General features: G+C 36.5%; 1 protein-coding gene across 1 annotated transcript; it reads right to left on the reverse strand.

The window, feature by feature from the left end:
• Positions 1-12,222: 12,222 nt before the first annotated feature.
• On the reverse strand, positions 12,223-17,125 carry LOC111198535 (probable cyclic nucleotide-gated ion channel 12). The gene is made up of 8 exons (XM_022704074.2): positions 17,061-17,125; positions 16,549-16,966; positions 16,252-16,461; positions 15,873-16,171; positions 15,677-15,788; positions 15,370-15,606; positions 14,883-15,289; positions 12,223-14,783 (listed from the first exon to the last, which is right to left on the reverse strand). The coding sequence occupies exons 1-8, from the start codon at positions 17,087-17,089 to the stop codon at positions 14,534-14,536; spliced, it is 1,962 nt and encodes a 653-aa protein (XP_022559795.1). The 5' UTR covers positions 17,090-17,125; the 3' UTR covers positions 12,223-14,533.
• Positions 17,126-19,344: the final 2,219 nt, after the last annotated feature.

The raw sequence follows: 19,344 nt of genomic DNA on the forward strand, positions 1-19,344 counted from the left end.
GGAGTTCTCGACGGTGAGACCTAGCGCCCCGGTCTCTATTCCAAAATAAAGTGCGACTTGGCTTTTGTTCCGATGGTGGTGCACTACAAGAAAATAGTCATATTGCAACAGAAAAATTGCAACATCTATTTTCGTTAATAATTTGCTATAATTATTGCAATATTTTTGCAATAATAAATATTTGTTGCAGTTTCATTACAAATTTATTGCAAAATCACAACTATAATAGATGTTGCATGTTTTCATTACTAAATTGCAACATTTTGCAACAAAAACAAATATATTGCGAATTTTGCAACAAACATTCAACATTTTGAATCATCGTTAATTTGCAAAAGAATAATAATAATAATAATATGTGGCAAAAAATGTGACATTAATTATATGTTTTTTTATATAAAGTTCAATAGTTTCTCTATATTAAGTACAAGAAATACATAGTATATATTAAGTACATCGACATACCCCAGAATCTATTTCTCCACTTTTTGTCGTGAAACAGAGCATATCACAGTTGGTTTCATATCACAGAGTGTTATGTTGATCATTTCAGATACACTATATCTTCTTTCTAGTACTGCCAAAATATAGTTTCTTGTTGTTACTCGAGAGTGACTGCGTTTTCTGGTTTTCTTTTAGTTTTCTACCTCTTTTCAAGCGTATATTTTCTCTGTTTTAATTGACTTCCATAAAAAAAAATGATAAAAAATTCTGGATTCTCATGTTTATAGCTAAATTAGCTATCTACTTTGTGCATCTAATCTTTCACAACTAATATATCACCATATATAAGTCCAAATTTTAAATTCATGTGTTCAGAAACGTCCCCATATATCGTCTGTCCCCATATACACATCACCGTCCCCTCACTTTATATGGAAATTCGAGGTCAAGGGGCTATTGTTCGAGAAGTCATGGGGACATTTCTGAGCCGTCCCAGTGCCATCCCTGTTTCCCAAACGTCTCCGGTACGTGAGAGGCTAGTGATAGACGTACCCGTATAACGTAACACTCGAGTCCTCTTCACTGTACATGAGCTAATACATATTCTCTTCAACACATGAAGAGCCACTTCTTTCATCAGGATTCGTTCCCTTTTGAAACCCAAAGCATCCTCGGGCATTCACAACATTCAAAGCTCACCTATGATATCAATAACACAACAACCTTAACCCACACTCACGATATCTTTATTTTTGTTTCTCATGTGAAAATTTATTAACTGGCTCATGCGGAAGTATGACTCGCCCAAAACTAAAAACGGTTAAAAAAATAGTAGTAATGTCTTCTTTCGTGTATATTAACTCTATCAAATGAATCAAATTTCATATGCATGCCCGTAATTCATATTGTCAACGTTCCTAGTACAATCATTTAGATGCCTTTTATAAACTATTGAACAAATATTTTTCTTATTCTAAGAATTGCGGAAGGAACTTGCAACTACTAGAATATAGTTTTTTTATTTTATTCCAGCCTTTTATTTTATTTACAGCTTGACTTTAGTTTGTTGAGAGAATATAAAACTAAAAAGATATGGATATATCCAAGCATCGAGATAGTTTAGATTTTATTTTTTCATTATATATACAGCTTATACGGTGCTTCAATAATTCATTGATTTCTGTACATAGTTTTTTGAAGGGACTCTTCTTTGAAAGCAACTCATCTCCAGTAATTTGTTTCCGTGTGCTTTATTTATCCTTTATTAGTTTTCTTTCAAGTGTTAATTTTGATCTTATATTTTTTTCCCGATGAATCACACGGCAAACGAGGATCATAACACGAAGTAGCCCAAGCATTGAATGTCTCGATCCTTCCAAAGTGAATGGTGGTTCATTGTGGTAAAAAGAAACATATACATATTATTTATATGAACGTCACATGATACTTTTATTGTTGTTTATAGGTTCAACTTGTAGCTGATCATATACTTGAAGATGAAAGCGCAAGGCTAATTACCCGAAGGATTTGAAGAAGATGCAGCTGATCATATGCTTGAAGACGATATCGTAACAACCGAAGAGCAAATATTTTACTTTTTATTAGTTTATGTAGCTTTCAAATTATTGCTGGTATTTCTCTAATAATGCATTATTTTAACTTTTAATATTTTAGTTTATTTAATAATGTTATTCATTTGGTTTTTGTGTTATTGTAAAATATATTTACTGTAAAAATAAATAATACATCTAATATTATTATAAGAAAATATTACAATAATCACTTATGCAATGCAGTTGATAATATAGTAATTTTATTAAAATATTATTTGTTAACCACAAAATAAATGTCGTCATAAAATATTTGCACCCAGATATATTATTTAAAAGCAATTATAGAAAACAATTCAACAAAATTCGATGTAGATTTTATATAGCAAATTTTGTAACAATTTTAAATTCCATCCATATGTTGTAATTATAACAGATTTTATCTACATCTTGTTGCATTAGTACTATTATATTGCAAGGGAAAAAATAATTGCAACTTTGAAATGTTGTTTGCTATTATTTTACGTAGCAATGGCTTGCCACTATTTATATTGCAAAAGTATGTTGTAAATATACAACAAAGTTGCTATAAAAAAATGTTACAAAAATATGACATATATAACAACAACTCAATTCGTTGCTAATTTTGCTACGTAAATGCGACAAACATGAATTTGCAACCTACAAACAGCAAGAAGTTAAAATTTGTCACATTTTTGTTGCAGTTTTATATTTGCAACAATATATTACCATATTGCAACAATATATCACCATTGCAATATGACTATTTGTAGTGGTGTTTGCTTTGTTCTAGTCTCAATTAACAGTTGGTCAATCGGTCTGCTTCTTTTCTTGTGAGTGTGCTTCTGGAGGGTTGGTCTCTATGCGGTTTGCTTTCTCTATATGAGTTTTTGGTTAAATGGGTGTATACTGTCACGGAGGGTCATGTTCGGAGACGGAAATCTTCAGATCCGCTTTCTGAACGACAGCATCGTCGCGTGGAGGTTCTCTCTCGTTCCGTCGAAGGTTCTATTTGTAGGGTTTTAAAGTAGTTTCGTGCTCTGATTCTTCGAGTCGGTTTGTGTTGGGTTGCGTTGTTGGAAACTGCATGAGCCGTAGCTTCTAGGTTTGAGGGTGCCTATCTCTCGGTAGCTCGTGGCAACCGGCTACTCTTCTCCAACTATTCATGCTCGCTTTGGTCTTAGCTCGACCCGCTGCTTAGCTGGTTACTAAGTTTGCTTTCCTGCTTCGGTTTACTTGTCATCGCCACTTTGTATCTGTTCTTTAGTTTCGTTTTCCGTATTCTGATACCATTATTCTCTTCAAATAAAATGGCTACCCAATATTTGTCACTTGTGCCAGTTTGTAAACTGCGTGTTCCAGTGGAGGGAATCTTTAAATGCAGTAGCTTCGACACCTATTCTTTTAGGCTTTTGACAGCCTCGGTTTGTCGGTTTGTCCATTGCGGTGGATTCATTTATGCACAGAATAAGCGGTCGATCGTATTGACAATCAAGGCTCAGTAATTTCCAGGTAAAGGGAGCGATATAGGCACTATCCATTGGCCATCGATTTGCTCAACCACTATTAGAAAATCACCTCCCCAAGAAGTCGTGTTGACAGAGTCGTATTGACAGAACCACTTATGCTTAATTGTAGAACTATGCAAGATCGCATCTTACGGATGGAAGATAAAAACCAAAGCTTATCAAAGATGTGATAAGGCCTGGAAAATTTGAGAACTTAGAGAAACATTAGAGGGAGAAACTTTGAGAGAGGTTTTTATGAAATTATTTGATGATATTTCACAATGGGGGTACACATATGTATAGGCGAGGATAAAGCGCTGACATAAGCGTTTACCTCAGCGATTACATCATCGCTTACATCATGCTTACCTAAGCTTACAACGATTACATCATCCCTTACATCATTATTCATTATTTTAAACACACTTATTTTTTTTTACATAATTAAACACTGATAATGGCATTCTTAAAGATTCATCTTGAACTCGATGATGTGCTTGTCGCAAAAACCATAGTGATTGTGTTTGGACATATGTAGTCCTCTTCTGGATCTTCGTTTTGATTTCAATGTTGAACATTTTCCCGATTTAAGCAATATTCATCGAGTCATCTGGGAGCTGTGAGTCTTGGAAGTATTTTGGTAGGCATTCTTGGGACTGAGTTTCTTGCTTTACTATCTTCGAGACTTTTGGAACGACTGGTGGTTGTGTTTTTTTTCCATGAAAAACTGAAGATCTTCGTCGAGGCTCATCTGATAGTCGATTGGATAATAAGTCCAATTTGGGAGAAAAGGAATAGGGAATGTTTGCTTGGCACTGTTGAATCAAAATGCATGAGTCTGAAAATCTTCATACGCTTTGTTGTCCTTGATGTTAAATGTCTGGTTGAACTCCTCGTTGATAGTCGTTGTGTTGAATGAGGGTAGGTAGCGCATGGATCTTGCCAGTCTTGTTGTTGACTTGGACATGGCGATGGAAGAAGTAGATCTTGTGAGGATTAAAGAAAGGGTTAAGACTTCCATGACCTTTTAACTTCCTAAACGGTAGGCATGTCGCTATTGCTGATTTTCTCAGCTTTCTGATACAAATGGATAATGGTGCAAACCAAGTCAGGAATGTTGAGAAACAATCCTTTTGTCCTTGTTGAGCATTGATATACTGGTATAGCCATTTAATATCAAAAGTTATACCAATAGTATAGATCGAGCAGAGGTACCAGAGGAAACAAAGAACTTCTTCTGGCATGTAGGCGTTTTCGATCATGTAGAGATGTGAAAACAGACAATCGGGGTGAATTCCCATTGGCGAAATGAGATGACTGCTTAGTCCGTGTTTTGAGAGGATGGACTGGTAGAAGAAAATCTTATCGCGGAGACGTTCATGCATTTTGAGAGGATGATGGACTGATAATCTTGTGAGCATCGTCGGGCATGTTGGATGCAAAGTCATCGTAATTCTTTTCAGAAGAGCTCTCCATTATTTGTATTTCTTTTATCAGATTTATACTGAGCATATCAGCGAGTGTATTCTTCGTGCCCTTTAAATAGACGGATTCGAAATCGTACTTTGAGAACCATTAGCTCCACCGTAATAATTGCTGATGTGGGACCATCTTTTGCTTGAAGTGTAACATCTTTGGGAAAGATGACATATCTATTTTGATGCAAAATTTATGTCCTATCAGATGAAACTCAAACTTCTCAATAGCCTTCTTGACCGCCAATATTAATATTTCTTTAAACATGGAGTTATAATGCATCTTAGAATCTTTAAAGCGTCCATTTTTGTATCCACATATTTGATGTTTCCCATTTATTTCTTCAAATAAAATGGCTCCCTAATATTTGTCACTCGGGTCAGTCTGTAAAATGCGTGGTCCAGTGGAGGGAATCTTTAAAGGCGGTAGCTTCTGCACCTATACTTTTAGGCTTCTAACATCCTCTGTTTGTCGGTTTGTCTATTGCGGTGGATTCTTTGTCAGAATCTTCTGTAGCGGTCTTGTCAGTTGTGAAAGTTGCGGGATAAAGTCGCTAACATAATTGATTACACCAGGGAATTGCTGAACTTGTCGTTTTGTGAGATTTTCCTAAGGAAAATCTAGGAGTGTTGTAGCAACATGGGCTTGTGGTGAAAATTTGCCATTTGAAATTTGCACTCTAGGAAGTCGATGTTGGGCTGGACTATAACCATTTTTCGGGCCGAGAGCATAATTCCATATTGCATGACGATGCTTTAAACTGTTGAAGAAGCTGAACGTATTCCTTCTCGCTTGAAGAGAATAAAAGAATATCGTCAATATATATCAAGGCCGTATGGAGCAGAGGCTTGAATATACAGAGCATCGCTTGTTGGAATAGGGTCGGTGCAGTCTTGAGGTCGAAAGGCAAGACGTTTCATTGAAGATATCTATTTGGTAGACAGAATGATGTTTTGTACATTTCTTATGGATGAATCCATGTTTTAAGATCAAACTTTGAAAATATTGTGGCTCCTTGAAGATGATGAAGAAGCGCTCTTTTGTTCGGTAGTGAAAATTTAATGTCTTGCAGGTACTGATTTAATGGCTTGTAGTCGATGATCAATCAGAGCTTCCTTCTTGCTTGTTCGGCACGGTTGTTGACATTGAATGCTTTGCATGCCCAAGGAGAGTTAGTTGTTGAGACTACTCCCTGTTCTACTAGCTGGTCGCATTTGTCATTTTCTTGCTTTAGTAAGGTTGGTGTATTCCTGCATGACTTGCTTTTGTAGGGGTGGTTTGAATATTTTCCTTGAATATAAAAGAAACAAATAATTCCTAGTTTAATAGCGGGTTGTTAGATTTTTGGAGGATCTGTGTGGGAGTATGCACATGATGTCGACGTCATTTCTTCTTTGATCTTTTTAAATTCTTGAGAGACCAATCCTACAGTTGCGAATAGTCGTGGAATTGTTGTGAAGGCTTTATAGCGATTTTCCATCTTATTCCTCGTGGCTCGATTGAGATGTCGAAGGCTTTCTTAAAAGCATAATATGAATTCAGGTGCAGTGGAACCAAGCACTTCAGTAGTGATGTGACATCCGGGAATTTTTTTGATTGTTATCGGTTTTGACTTGAGCTTGATGGTCAACGATCCAAAGTTTGCAACATGAAATTCTTGTTGATGAGGTAACCACATAGACGGTGAGAGACTCTTGGGATTTAATATCATTGTATGAGCTCCAGTGTCGATGAATGCAATGGCGTGAACCGGTTTTTCTTGGCAGGATGGATCAAAGACTGTTGATGGTAAATGTGGAGTTTGTATTTCGTCATGTCGCGGCATTTTTGTGATTTTGAAACAGCAGTCATCATCTTCTTTGGGAGATGACCCTGAGGAATTGTCATATTCCGAGTAACCACAAATAGTGTCATTGTCATCACTATCATAAGATAGAGCTAATTCTATGCCATGGCCGTCGAGGTCAATATCTGGTGCGAATTTCATATATCGAGTTGATTAAATACAGCTTGTTCTTTGCGGATTTGTTTGGACAGTTTTTTGCAAAGTGCTCTTCCTTCCGACATAGAAAACATTTTGTTGCCTTTTTGAAGCTTCGTTTCTTTCGAAAGAATTTCTTGTGCCTGAGTTTGTTGGAGTGTTTAGAGTATCGTGTCTTGAATCTCCGACGATTCTCATGTTTATCACACGAGCAAGATTTCTTGGACTTTGAACACTTGATCGATAGATTTGGCCTGGCACATATTTTGGATAACTGCTTCGATCTATCCATAAACTCCATTCAGAACTCTTTTTGTTTGCAGAGTTTATCGAGTGTTCTGAACACGTATTTCTGGATCTCACCGATATAAAATTCTTCGATCGTTTGTCTTTGATCTCTGATGTATAGCTTAGTCTGTTGACTAAGATAGTCATCAATGGAGGATGGATAAACATGCTTCAGACTCGGGTTGTTAAGATCGTTGAAAGCATAGTACCTTCGTGTTTGCATTTCGAAGTGCTTCGCAAGATCTATTTTTCTTAACGAACAACACTTTGCTGAGAATAATTCTTCTTGTAGTTGTTCTTTCTGTTGTGTAGGCGTACCATTGTATTCTCTGTGAATTTTTCCAAGAAGCAACGGTATCGTCGTTTGATAGACTTGTTGATGTCTGTATTCACCGAGTGAATTCCACCATTCTTTAAGTGCGCCAGATAAGCTTGCAGTGAACTGTTGGATCACCATTTGCAAAGGAGACGTAATGGCTTCTGAATTCATCCATGCATGAAATTCATCTAGACGGTCATTTCATTTGTCGAAAGGAATGCCATCAAACGTGAAGATCATAACCTTCGATGCAAATTGCTTAGTTGGCATTTCTTGTCTAGGAAGTACATAATCCATTTCTTCATCGCTCGAGTAGACTTCACTGATACTCGGTTCCTTTTTTTTGGAGTGTTCGATCCTTCTCCTATTGCAAATTGTCTTGGTAGAGATTCTTCGCCTGATTCGGTTTTTTAGTCGCTGGAACTTGAATCCGAGAGGTGATCGATTTTTTCAATTGTTTGTGAAGATGAGGGCTGAGGATCTCTAGGGGTTGTTAGCGACTGATCAGATATTTCTGAGGTTTTTCCAAGAGTATCGAGCAGGCTGGCCATTCAAAATTCAACGACTGCAATGTTTTTTTTCGTTAGCCTTTTTATCATCAACATATTCGTGACTGGAAGATGATGTGAGAGTCGGTATTTTAGGTGGGTTAACTTGGAATTATGATTCCTTTTGTCGCCTCGGTTTCGTTCTTGTTGGCTTTGGCTTTGGGTAGTTGATTGAAGTTAAGCCATAGCGAGATGTAAAGACTTCATCAGAAGATAGAAAACCGGATAGTGGAAATCTTGTCTTTTGAGACTGATAACCCGAGAGAAATCCAGGAGAGTAGGATCCTTGATACATTGGCATTCCTGATGATGTACTTCCAAGAGGGTTGAAGTATGCATGTGGTTGTCACTGATTATGAATCATGCTTTCTAGGCTTCTTTGGAGATCTTTAAACTGGTTTTTAAGATTAGTCGTCTTTGTTTCTTTATTGTGGAACTGAGTCTTGTCTACCATCATGTGTCGTGCCATGGACATCATTTCTTGATGGAGAGTGTTAAATCCGGATTCTAGCAGCTTGGTGTTCATCCAAAAGAAAGGTACAAAACATCATTATGTCTACCAAATAGACATCTTGAATGGAACATCTTGCCTTTCGGGCTCAATACTGCACCGTCCCTATTCCAACAAGTGATGCTCCGTATATTCAAGCCTCTCCTCCATACGGCCTTGATATATATCGACGATATTCTTTTATTCTCATCAAGTGAGAAGGAACACGTTCAGCTTCTTCAACAGTTTTAAAGCATCGTCATGCAATTTAGAATTATGTTCTAGGCTCGAAAATAAGTTATAGCCCAGCCCAACATCGACTACCTTGGAATGCAAATTATAAATTTTCACCACAGGCCCATCTTGCTACAACACTCCTATATTTTCCTGACGAAAATCTCACAAAACGACAAGTTTAGCAGTTCCTTGGTGTAATCAATTATGTTAGCGACTTTATCCCGCAACTTTTCCAACTGACAAGACCGCTACAAAAGAAGCTGGCAAAGAATCCACCGCAATGGACAAACCGACAAACCGAGGCTATCAGAAGCCTTAAAGTAGAGGTGAAGAGACTGCTGCTTTTAAAGATTCCCTCCACTGGAACACACATTTTACAGACTGACGCGAGTGACAAATATTGGGGAGCCATTTTATTTGAAGAAATAAATTAAAAATGTCAAATCTGTGGATACAAAAGCGGATGCTTAAAGATTTTGAGATGCATTATCGCTCCACGTTCAAAGAAATATTGGCGGTCAAGAAGGCTATTGAGAAGTTCGAGTTACATCTGATAGGATATAAATTTTGCATCTAAATGGATATTTCATCTTTCCCAAAGATGTTATAATTCGAGCAAAAGTTGGTCCCACATCAGCAATTATTACGGTGGAGTGAATGGTTCTCAAAGTATGATTCAATACCATCTATTTAAAGGGCACGAAGAATACACTCGCTGATATGCTTAGTATAAATCCGATAAAAGAAATACAAATGATGGAGAGCTCTTCTGCAAAGAATTACTATGACTTTGCATCCAACATGTCCAACGTCGCTCACGAGCTTATCAACTGAAAAACCATGCATGAACGCCTCCACGATAAGATTTTCTCCTACCAGTCCATCATTCTCTCAAAATACGGAGTCAGCAATCTTTTCATTTCACCAATGGGAATTCACCCGGATTGTCCGTTTGCACATCTCTACAGGATCGAAAACGCCTACATGCCGGAATAAGTTCTTTGTTTCCTCTGGTACTTCTGCTCGATCTATACTATTGGTATAAATTTTGATATGCAATGGCTATACCAGTACATCAACGCTCAATAAGGACAAAAAGATTGTTTCTCAACATTTCTGACTTGGTTTGCACCATTATCCATTTGGAGCGGAAAGCTGAGAAAATCAGCAAAAGCGACAAGCCTACCGTTTAAGAAGTTAAAAGGTCAAGGAAGTTTTAATCCTTTCTTTAATCCTCACACGATCTACTTCTTCCATCACCATGTTCAAGTCAACAACAAGACTGGCAAGATCCATGCGCTACCTACCCTCGTTCATCACAACGACTATCAACGAGGAGTTCGACCAGACTTTAACATCAACGACAACAAAGCGTATGAAGATTTTCAGACTCATGCATTTAGACTCAACAGTGCCAAACAAACATTCCCTATTCCTTTTCGCCCAAATTGGACTTATTATCCAATCGATTACCAGATGAGCCTCAACGAAGATCTTCAGTTTTTCATGGAAAAGCAAACACAACCACCAGTCGTTCCAAAAGTCTCGAAGATAGTAAAGCAAGAACCTTAGTCCCAAGAATGCCCGCCAGAATACTTCCAAGACTCGCAGCTCCCAGATGATTCGATGAATATTGATGAAATCGGGAAAATTTTCAACATTGAAGTCAATGAAAATACGCAAAACGAAGATCCAGAAGAAGACTACATATGTCCAGACGATCACTATGGTTGTTGCGACAAGCACATCATCGAGTTCGCGATGGATCATTTAGCATGCCATTATCTGTGTTTCATTATGTAAAATATCATAAAATAAAATAAAAAATAAGTGTGTTTAAAATGATGAATAATGATGTAAGTGATGATGTAATCGCTGTAAGCTTATGTAAGCATGATGTAAGCGATGATGTCATCGCTTAGGTAAGCGCTTATGTCAGCGTCTTATCTTCGCCTATAAAAATGTGTAAATATCATCAAAATAATTTCATAAAAACTTCTCCCTAAGTTTCTCTCTGTAATGGTTCTTTAAGTTCTCAAGTTTTTCAGGCTTTATCACATTTTTTTATAAACTTTGGTTTCTATCTTCCATCCGTAAGATGTGATATTGCCTAATGCTATAATTAAGCATAAGTGGTTCTGTTTTGATCGACCGCTTATTCTGTGCATAAATTAGTGCATTTAGTGTTTCCACTCGTATCCCTTATATATTAAAGCGCAAGTCGCCTAACTAATCAAATAATGACATGTGGAAAATTTTACAAAACAATAAATAAATAAAAACAATTGAAAAGAAAAAAATAGCAAAAGCAAAACACGTTTCATAATTTTTGTTTAGCATAAGAGGGAAGTTAAAAGTTTCAAATTACTAACTTTTTATAACTTCCTAATCACAAAGACGAAATATCCATTACTGTAAAAGTTCTGTTCGCAAGTTTTACGTTACGTTAACTGCCAGACGTTTAACGTAACCAACATTATAAGCTCGAAGAATGAAGATTCCCAATCCATGGTGTTCAAAGAAAAAAAAAAGAAGATTCCCAATCCAAAAAGATATAAGAAAAACGAAGAATTCAACAACAACATCAAAAGGCAAAACCCAATCTGTGGCAATGGTAAATAATTTTAATTACACTATCAAAGATGAACATCATTAAAATAAAATAAATAAAAATAGTTTAAAATAATAAAAACACAAGAAAAAAATAGAAAATAAAGATGCAAGAAACATGTTTCACAGTTACGTGTCAATTTACATAGTCACTAGATAAAATCAATTTTTTTTTTATTTCACCTCGCCGTCCGTTATTCTTACAACACCTCCATGATCACCATTTAGTTTTTACGTCCTATATTCTATTATTTATAAGATTATTACATTACTCCATAATTCAAAAGTTATCTGATATCACTCAAATTACCCTAAGAATTGATTCTAGAACTCAATATCTAATATAAAAGACAACCAGCTCTCGATGTGAGTCTAATATATTGACTAAGTTCAGTGTTTCAGCATTCGCATGTCAACACTGATCGAGCATCGATCGATGCTATGGTTTGGGCGTCGATCGATACTACGGTACAAGCGTCGATCGGTGCTATGGTATAAGTGTCGATCGATGCTGCCTTAGGTAAGCGTTATCGATCTGATCGATTATGTTCAACTAGATTCCTAGACCAACTTTCGTATGCGCCTAGGTATCTAGTACAGCAGGGCTCGGGTTCCGTTAATTGATTGCACTCTCGTGCATCTCAATTGTCCTATGGTTCTAGGAACAAACAATCAGTCACACTCTCGTGCTTTTCTAACTATTTCAGATCCTAGTATTACAAGCTACCCTGGTGTAGAGATCTATAATATCCTAACAATCATATAAATGAGAAGTTCATTCAGAACCCTAGAAATTCCTAAACCTAGCAGGTGGATCTACTCATGCATAATAGTTGTCACAGAAATCATAGATGAATAGATGAAGACCATAAATATAAATAAAACCAAAACCAATGGAGTTCCAAGAGGACTCTGATAGGAGTTCCTCTCTTCTCTCCTAACTAAGAACAATGAAATAAAGATGTAAAATAAAGCGTAGCCGTCAACAATGGCTTAGAAATAACATAAATAGGGTCTCCAGTCGTCCAAGGGTATTCTGGTAACTTGGGGTTACTTCTAGGCTTCAGTCGGTCTTTAAACATGCTCGGACCACATTCTGTGATCCCTGTCGATCGATAAGCACAGTGCTGCATCGATCGACACGCGTTTATATTCTCGACAGCTTCCTCTCGCGAGGCAAACTGACCACTCTTCAGTAAAACGAGCATAACTTCTGTTATAGGATGCTGATTGACCTCAAACTGGTGGTATTGGAAAGCTAACTCAAATATCTATATTGTGTCAAAATATGAGCTCCAGCTGACGATGGGAAGGTCTCCATCCGTAGCTAGACATCCGATGCATCTGTGCAGTCCTGCACTCAAAAGGCTTCAAAAAACTCCAAAATCACAATATTTCTCCAGAGCGTACCTGAACCTGTAAATACTCTAAAAAGACTCCAAAACATAATAATTATATCTTAAAACACTTATATATCATGACTGAAAGTGGGTGAAATCCATGGTATATCATTATATCTTTTGTTTTTCATCTTTCTTCTTCATTTTTCATTTTGTGCTCGAGTGTAGCAAACAAATCTATACAAATGTCTTGCCCATATTCATATTTATTTGTTTCCTTCTCAGTTTAACAATTTTAGTGCTCTCTAATTCTTTCTACATGATTCAGGTTGAGAGGTTGAAGATGGTACTTAAGTATTCTCCTATTTCGAAAACTTAATTCTTTCAAATTAGGAAGAAGAAAAAGAAAATTCAAAATTTTGTCAGCATTTAGGTAACAGTAAGTATGTCTTAATTTACTATATACAAATTTATTATTTACAGATCTTTTCTTTTTGTTTTATAACAGAACATATTCAACTATTTTCGGTAAAAAAAATAAACATATTCAACTATTTTTTCAAATCTGTTTATGAATCTATTATATACAAGTTGACTATTTTATACATGTTTTCTTTCTTATCATTGAAGTTCCAGGTTGTTGATGACTGCAGAGGAAAAGGAAAACGATGGAGTAGAATCTAAAAATGCAAGTTCAAACAAAATATCCAGAAATGTATTTTTTACTTGGCCTTTTATCTTTGTCCTGCATCTAAGATATTAAACTATTCAATATATACTTTCAATAAAAATTTAATGTTTTCATAATTTTTTTTCCTACTAATATTATGTTTAAATAAATATGTTTATAAGTATATTGTTAAAGACTTATTTAAAAAAACAAATATAGATAAAACTGAATGGATTAGATGTAGTAAATTTAACTATATTTAATTTTTCTATAAAATTATTATCTATGTTCATAAAAAATAATAATAATAATTGTTTTAACCCTTCTAAATATGTAATTTGAATACAACACTTCTAATATTACGTCACCATTTTATCTAAATCCAGAATATTTAACTAAACTAATGTTTATTTTTGATTAAATTGAACTTTGGAATTTTATAAAGAAAATAATTAAAATGCAAAATTATATCTTATTTTAAAGCAGTATTATAATATTTACTTTTATGTGCTAGCATATATCTTATGTTTATAGAAACAAGCTTTCAAAAACATGTATGTTGTATATATTTTTCAAAACTACATCGTAGAAATTGTTTCAGTACTTCTAAGTTTATGTATTAATGTTTACCTAGGCTAAGAAAATATATAAATAAAATAATAATTTATTTTAATAGTCAAGAAGACATTAAAATTGATAGGTGCTTAGCGGGGGGATAATACTAGTAGCATATAAAGAAGGAGATCGAGAGAAATGGATTAGAGGTTACACATTAGGAAGAATTCATTGTTGAGATTTTGATCTTTCAATGCGTACAAAGAAAAATCCTCAAAACAAAACTACGCAATTTTGTTTCTGACAAACGATAGATTACATTTCGTAGTTTGCTGGCAAGTTTTGTTTCTTACTAAATTACAGACACATAGTAAGCGAAAACAATTAATAGAGAAGCGAAAAGCATGTTTGGGTTGACCAGTTTTAAGTTTATAGGAGCAATAAAGAGCGTTGATTCGTCTTCGTGATGAAGTACGCCATTTTATTCAATGATACGCTATGCTTCCTTCTTTGAGAACTCGGGATCGGCTGGTTTGTCAGGTAACATCTCTGGAAAGCTGGGAAATTCCGCTGAATCATCCTGTCGATATCGCAAAGTCTTAGAGACAAACCTCGACGCATAAAGTGTTGCTCCCAGATTGCGTTGTGTGTCTTGTAATATCTTAGAAGCCTTCCTTCGGCAATGTGCTTTCCATGCTGCCTGTATGTAGAATGCTGCCCATGATCGCCAAGACTTTGAATGGCATCTGCAAATTGTATGGCAACATTACCAAGAAGGGAAACTGAGTCCTCTGGTTCACTTATTTTGGTATTTCTTTTAAAAAAGTTAGGGTTTGAAGCCTTGCCTGAAAATGTGTTTGATGTGTTGGAGTTTGACGCTATGATAGCGTCTCAAATGGTAGGCTAGAAACTTGAGATCATCAGCCGAGAGAGTGAAGCCGCTAACATAGGTAAGAGTCATTACGTTTCTGTTTGAGATGGGAAGGCTAGGAGAAGTATGGGGATCAAGAGCCCAAAAGAGAAGTTTTCCCCATACATCACCTTTCATGAGTCGAATTTGTAAATTGCTGTATCTAGATGTTTCACAATATTCTGGCACGCTTTCCAGTTCGCCTCTCATTACAATAAGCATTTCCTTAACCGGGTCACCTATTCCCAATATGTGGCTTTTTTCCCAGTAGAACACAGGCTTCACCCGATCGTACATTTCATTTAGTAGCCAATCATCATCAATGAAGGAGATCCAAGGAACCTGAAAACTCGAAAAGCTACATGTTAAAAAACTATGTGAAACAACGAGAGATACACGAAGTGATTTCGCAATATGCTTACATTCTCCAATGAATACAAGTATATAATGCGTTTGGCTTCGACCCTTAGGTCTTTTGGAAGACTAGGAAGATGAGCTTCCCTTTTGGTGCCACTGTTTTTTTCCCATTCATCATATTCCCATTTCCTAATGCGTTCCTTTAGATAGTCTGGTAGGTCCTCAGAAGACATCCATTGTTCTGTGTCTCTTTTCTTCGCCTCCCATTCATCTACTCTTATACTAGTTGATTGCAAGTACTTCTGTGATCACCACCAAAAGAATCAGATGTACAAGATCAAAATCTATAATGATGAGGTGTGAGTTTATTACCTGAACATTTCCAATTAGCACAGCACACAAGAGTACACCAGAGACACAAATGATGATAGCAAAAAAGACCTCCCCTGCAGAGTTGCTTGTCTCTAGGTTTTGGCCCAAGGCACTGTAATCGTTCAAGAAAATCTTGTTGTAACCGTGAAACTTAAAAAATAATGATTGAAGCTATGATAGTTTATATGTAACAAACCTAAGATTTCGCAGTCCCCACCAAAAGCAGTACAAGAGCTTCCTTGGAAAATCCCTCGTCTCTACCACCCCAGATTTCAATGCATCAGTGTAGATGCCAAAGTTAAAAACTGTGGAATTTGTGATTTGCTCAGGGTCAATTAATGGGCATGAAGTGTTTAGGAAACCACTGTTGTCTCCACCAGCACCTCGTGCACATAAGAGATTTGTTAGGTCACATTCGGTTATCTTTGCACACGCTTCACGCCAACATGTCTCTTTCTTTTCAATTGCACTCAAGTACCAGAAAGCCCCAATCACCTGGCCATCCATCGATCATATATGGTTATAACAAAGCAAATGCAGTGTGAATAAGAGAGAAACAAGCTCTTGATGCTTACATGAGTCGGCAACAAGTAAAAGAAAAGGTTTAAAGCAGCTCCAACCCACTTCGTTTGAGCTACTGTACCAGAAGCTCTTGTCACTTCTCTGAAAATCGGATAGATACGGATGCTTCTCGGTAAAGATTGACAAAACATAACCCATTTTAGTATCTCCTTGGACACCAGTGACGTCTTTTGCTTTCTTGAAAGGAGAGTAAGAACCATCACCTGCAAGATCTTTAATCAGTCAGTCTGATGTTGTTGAAGACTAGAGCTAGTGATGTCATAAGGAAGAGAACACAAACACAAACACACCTGGGGAATGGGAAGAACAGAGACAATGTCAACACTGAAGTAGAAGAAGAAAAGTCTTTTCCTTATAACCTTAGAATGCACAACTAACTCGCCTATTAATGACGCTCGAGAACGAGGAGCAACGAGTTCAGTTATAAAATGAAAAATGATGTGAATCACATAGAATACGTCAATAAGAGTACGAAGGACACAAACAGCTACACCAAGCTTCTTGTCCAAAGTGAAGCAGAACTTATGAGAATCAATCACAGGGATAAAGAAAAACAAAGGATCAACTGCTAAAGCAAGCACGCAAACGAAAAGGACAGTCTTCCACCAGTTTACAATACGTGTCATCTTCCAGAACATTTTCTCCAACCATCCTCTAACACTCTTGATAGATAGAGTTGAAGGTCTCACCACATTGCCAGTATTAAGCCTGCATCAACAAGAGCTCACTACAAAAACAACAACTCCTAGCACAAATAATATATAAAAAACTAACTACTTCAACTAAAATTCGAAGAAAGTACCTCGCGTTTCTACTACTCTGGTGATTCATGTAGGATTGTAGTTTCTTCCTAATCTGTATTTCCCCCCCCTGAGAATCCACTTAGTCGTCTCTCTTATCCATGCTCACTCATTTCCAAGTTAAACAATACAATACTGATTACCAAAAAATAAAAACAATACAATACTCACCACTCACCTTCATGCTATGCAATGTTGACTGACTTTTCACAAACGGTAAGGTACCCTGGAGTCTCTTGTTGGGTACAATTTTGGTTTGTACTCCGTTGACATCTATCTAGTCAATGGTATGTAGATTAGAACTATTTCGGTTGAACACAAGGAAACCATTCTCTTCAAAAGAAAAACATTTTTTTGTCATTTATTGGATTATATTAATAACTTGAGATTTTACACATAAACCAACAAAAAATATTTTTTTTTCTGGAGCCAAACAAGATTATGCATAATTGAAGATTACTTCTGTTGAATAAATCTTAGTTCACCAAACAAGTGACGTGCCAACCCCTCTCGACATTTCTTTAAATCCTCAGCAGCGTATAACGTGGAATCCTTACCAGACCCGTTCCAGTCCTCGGGAGAAAAGACACAAAAGCCTTCCAACTGTATTATATTTTAAGAACAAAAATATATAAACATATAATACAAGAAACAGAGGATGTCGACCAAAACAGCCAAAGTCAAATAAAAACACACTGGGATCTAGAGAATAGAACACCTGATGGAAAACCGGATAATGAGTAGAATCGATAGAATCTCTACGGTAAATATCTCAAGTAACAAGGAAACGTCTATGACCTTTCCTCAACAGCTCGGCTTGGTGAGCACTTGTATGACATCTCAAAACAGTTCAGGAATCTACATAGTACGTGTCGTTAAGGCTCCTGTTTACATGATCAGCAGGGACTTGCACATCATCAAAGTTCTGACACCAAAAGAGAGATACACGCATGATGATGGTTCCAGTTAAAGATGCAAGCTTTGAGTAAGGGGGAAGTACACTTACTTGCTTGGTGGTAACAATGGGTGAAAGGTCTTCGAAAGTCTCAAACTTTTGTTTGAACCGAAAATGGTGTGTTTGTCGAATTCATACAATGAAGAATTTAAGAAATAGATTTCTTAGATTCTTGAGGCTTAAGAGAAATCAACATCGAAATCAAATGGAAAACAAACATCAAAAAGAATTTATTGATCAAAGATTTTAGTACATGTAAATTAAATCTAAGAATTCATAAACTCTTTGTAAGAAATGTTCAATGTGCAAAATGGAAGAAGAGAAGATCTCTTGATAAAGAGAAGTGTATCTCTGTTTATACAAGGAAGAAGCTTAGGGCTTCATAGAAAAATGAGCCTAGTTTATTGTCTAATGGGCCTTGGGGGAGGATGTAAATCCACCCCCAACAGTAAGTCCCCCCAAGTTCGTTGAGAAATATGGAATCGATCTCTGCGAAGTTTACGAATAAGGTTTATTAGACAATGAACTAGACACATTCATGCCTATGACGGTTTAAGCGAGTTTATTTCGAACTTGTGCCTAATAAAAATCGAGTTTGCTTTAAACTCGTGCTTAGCGAAAGACGAGTTTACTTGACTCATGCTAAGACAGAGGCGAGTTTACGGAGAACTCGTGCCTAGTAGAAGGAGAGCTTCTGTAAACTCATGCCTAGCCAAAAACGAGTTTTTGTAAACTCGTGTCTAACAATAAGCGAGTCGACCGCAAACTCGTGCCTAATAAAAAGCAAGTTCAATTTAAACTTGTGCCTAAAATACACGTTTACCGAACTATTGCTGACCCGAAGTCTCGTGTTGAGATCGTGTGTGCCAAGCAAGTTGTTGACTTGTGTGTTCGTCAGGCTATGATGATGTTGAGAAATGTGCCGGCTTGTGCTGTTTGTATTGCTTCCGACAAGCTCGTAGCTGTCTTTCGAAGCGTGACGACATGATGGTGGCGAGCGCTTGTTGATTCTCTTTGGCCCAACGATCACTGGTCGCGAAAGACATAATCATGATTAGATCAATGTAAACCCAAAGACATAATCAACTTTGGCATAATCAATAAGCAAGCGATCAAACTTATAAGAGGATAAGCAACTTAGAGTTGTTTAATGATTTAAACCACAGTTATAATGTATGCGGTGACAAATATGTGTTATTTAAAAGTCACGAAAGCATGTGCATGTAATTAAAGGAATTATCTTTGTCGTGGAGAAGATGGAATGGTTGCCGAGAAAGAGATAATGAATCGAACTCTTCTTATCTCCACTTGCAGAGAATGCCGATCAAGTA

This window comes from Brassica napus, chromosome C6 (assembly GCF_020379485.1).
Source record: "Brassica napus cultivar Da-Ae chromosome C6, Da-Ae, whole genome shotgun sequence".
NCBI lineage: Eukaryota > Viridiplantae > Streptophyta > Magnoliopsida > Brassicales > Brassicaceae > Brassica > Brassica napus.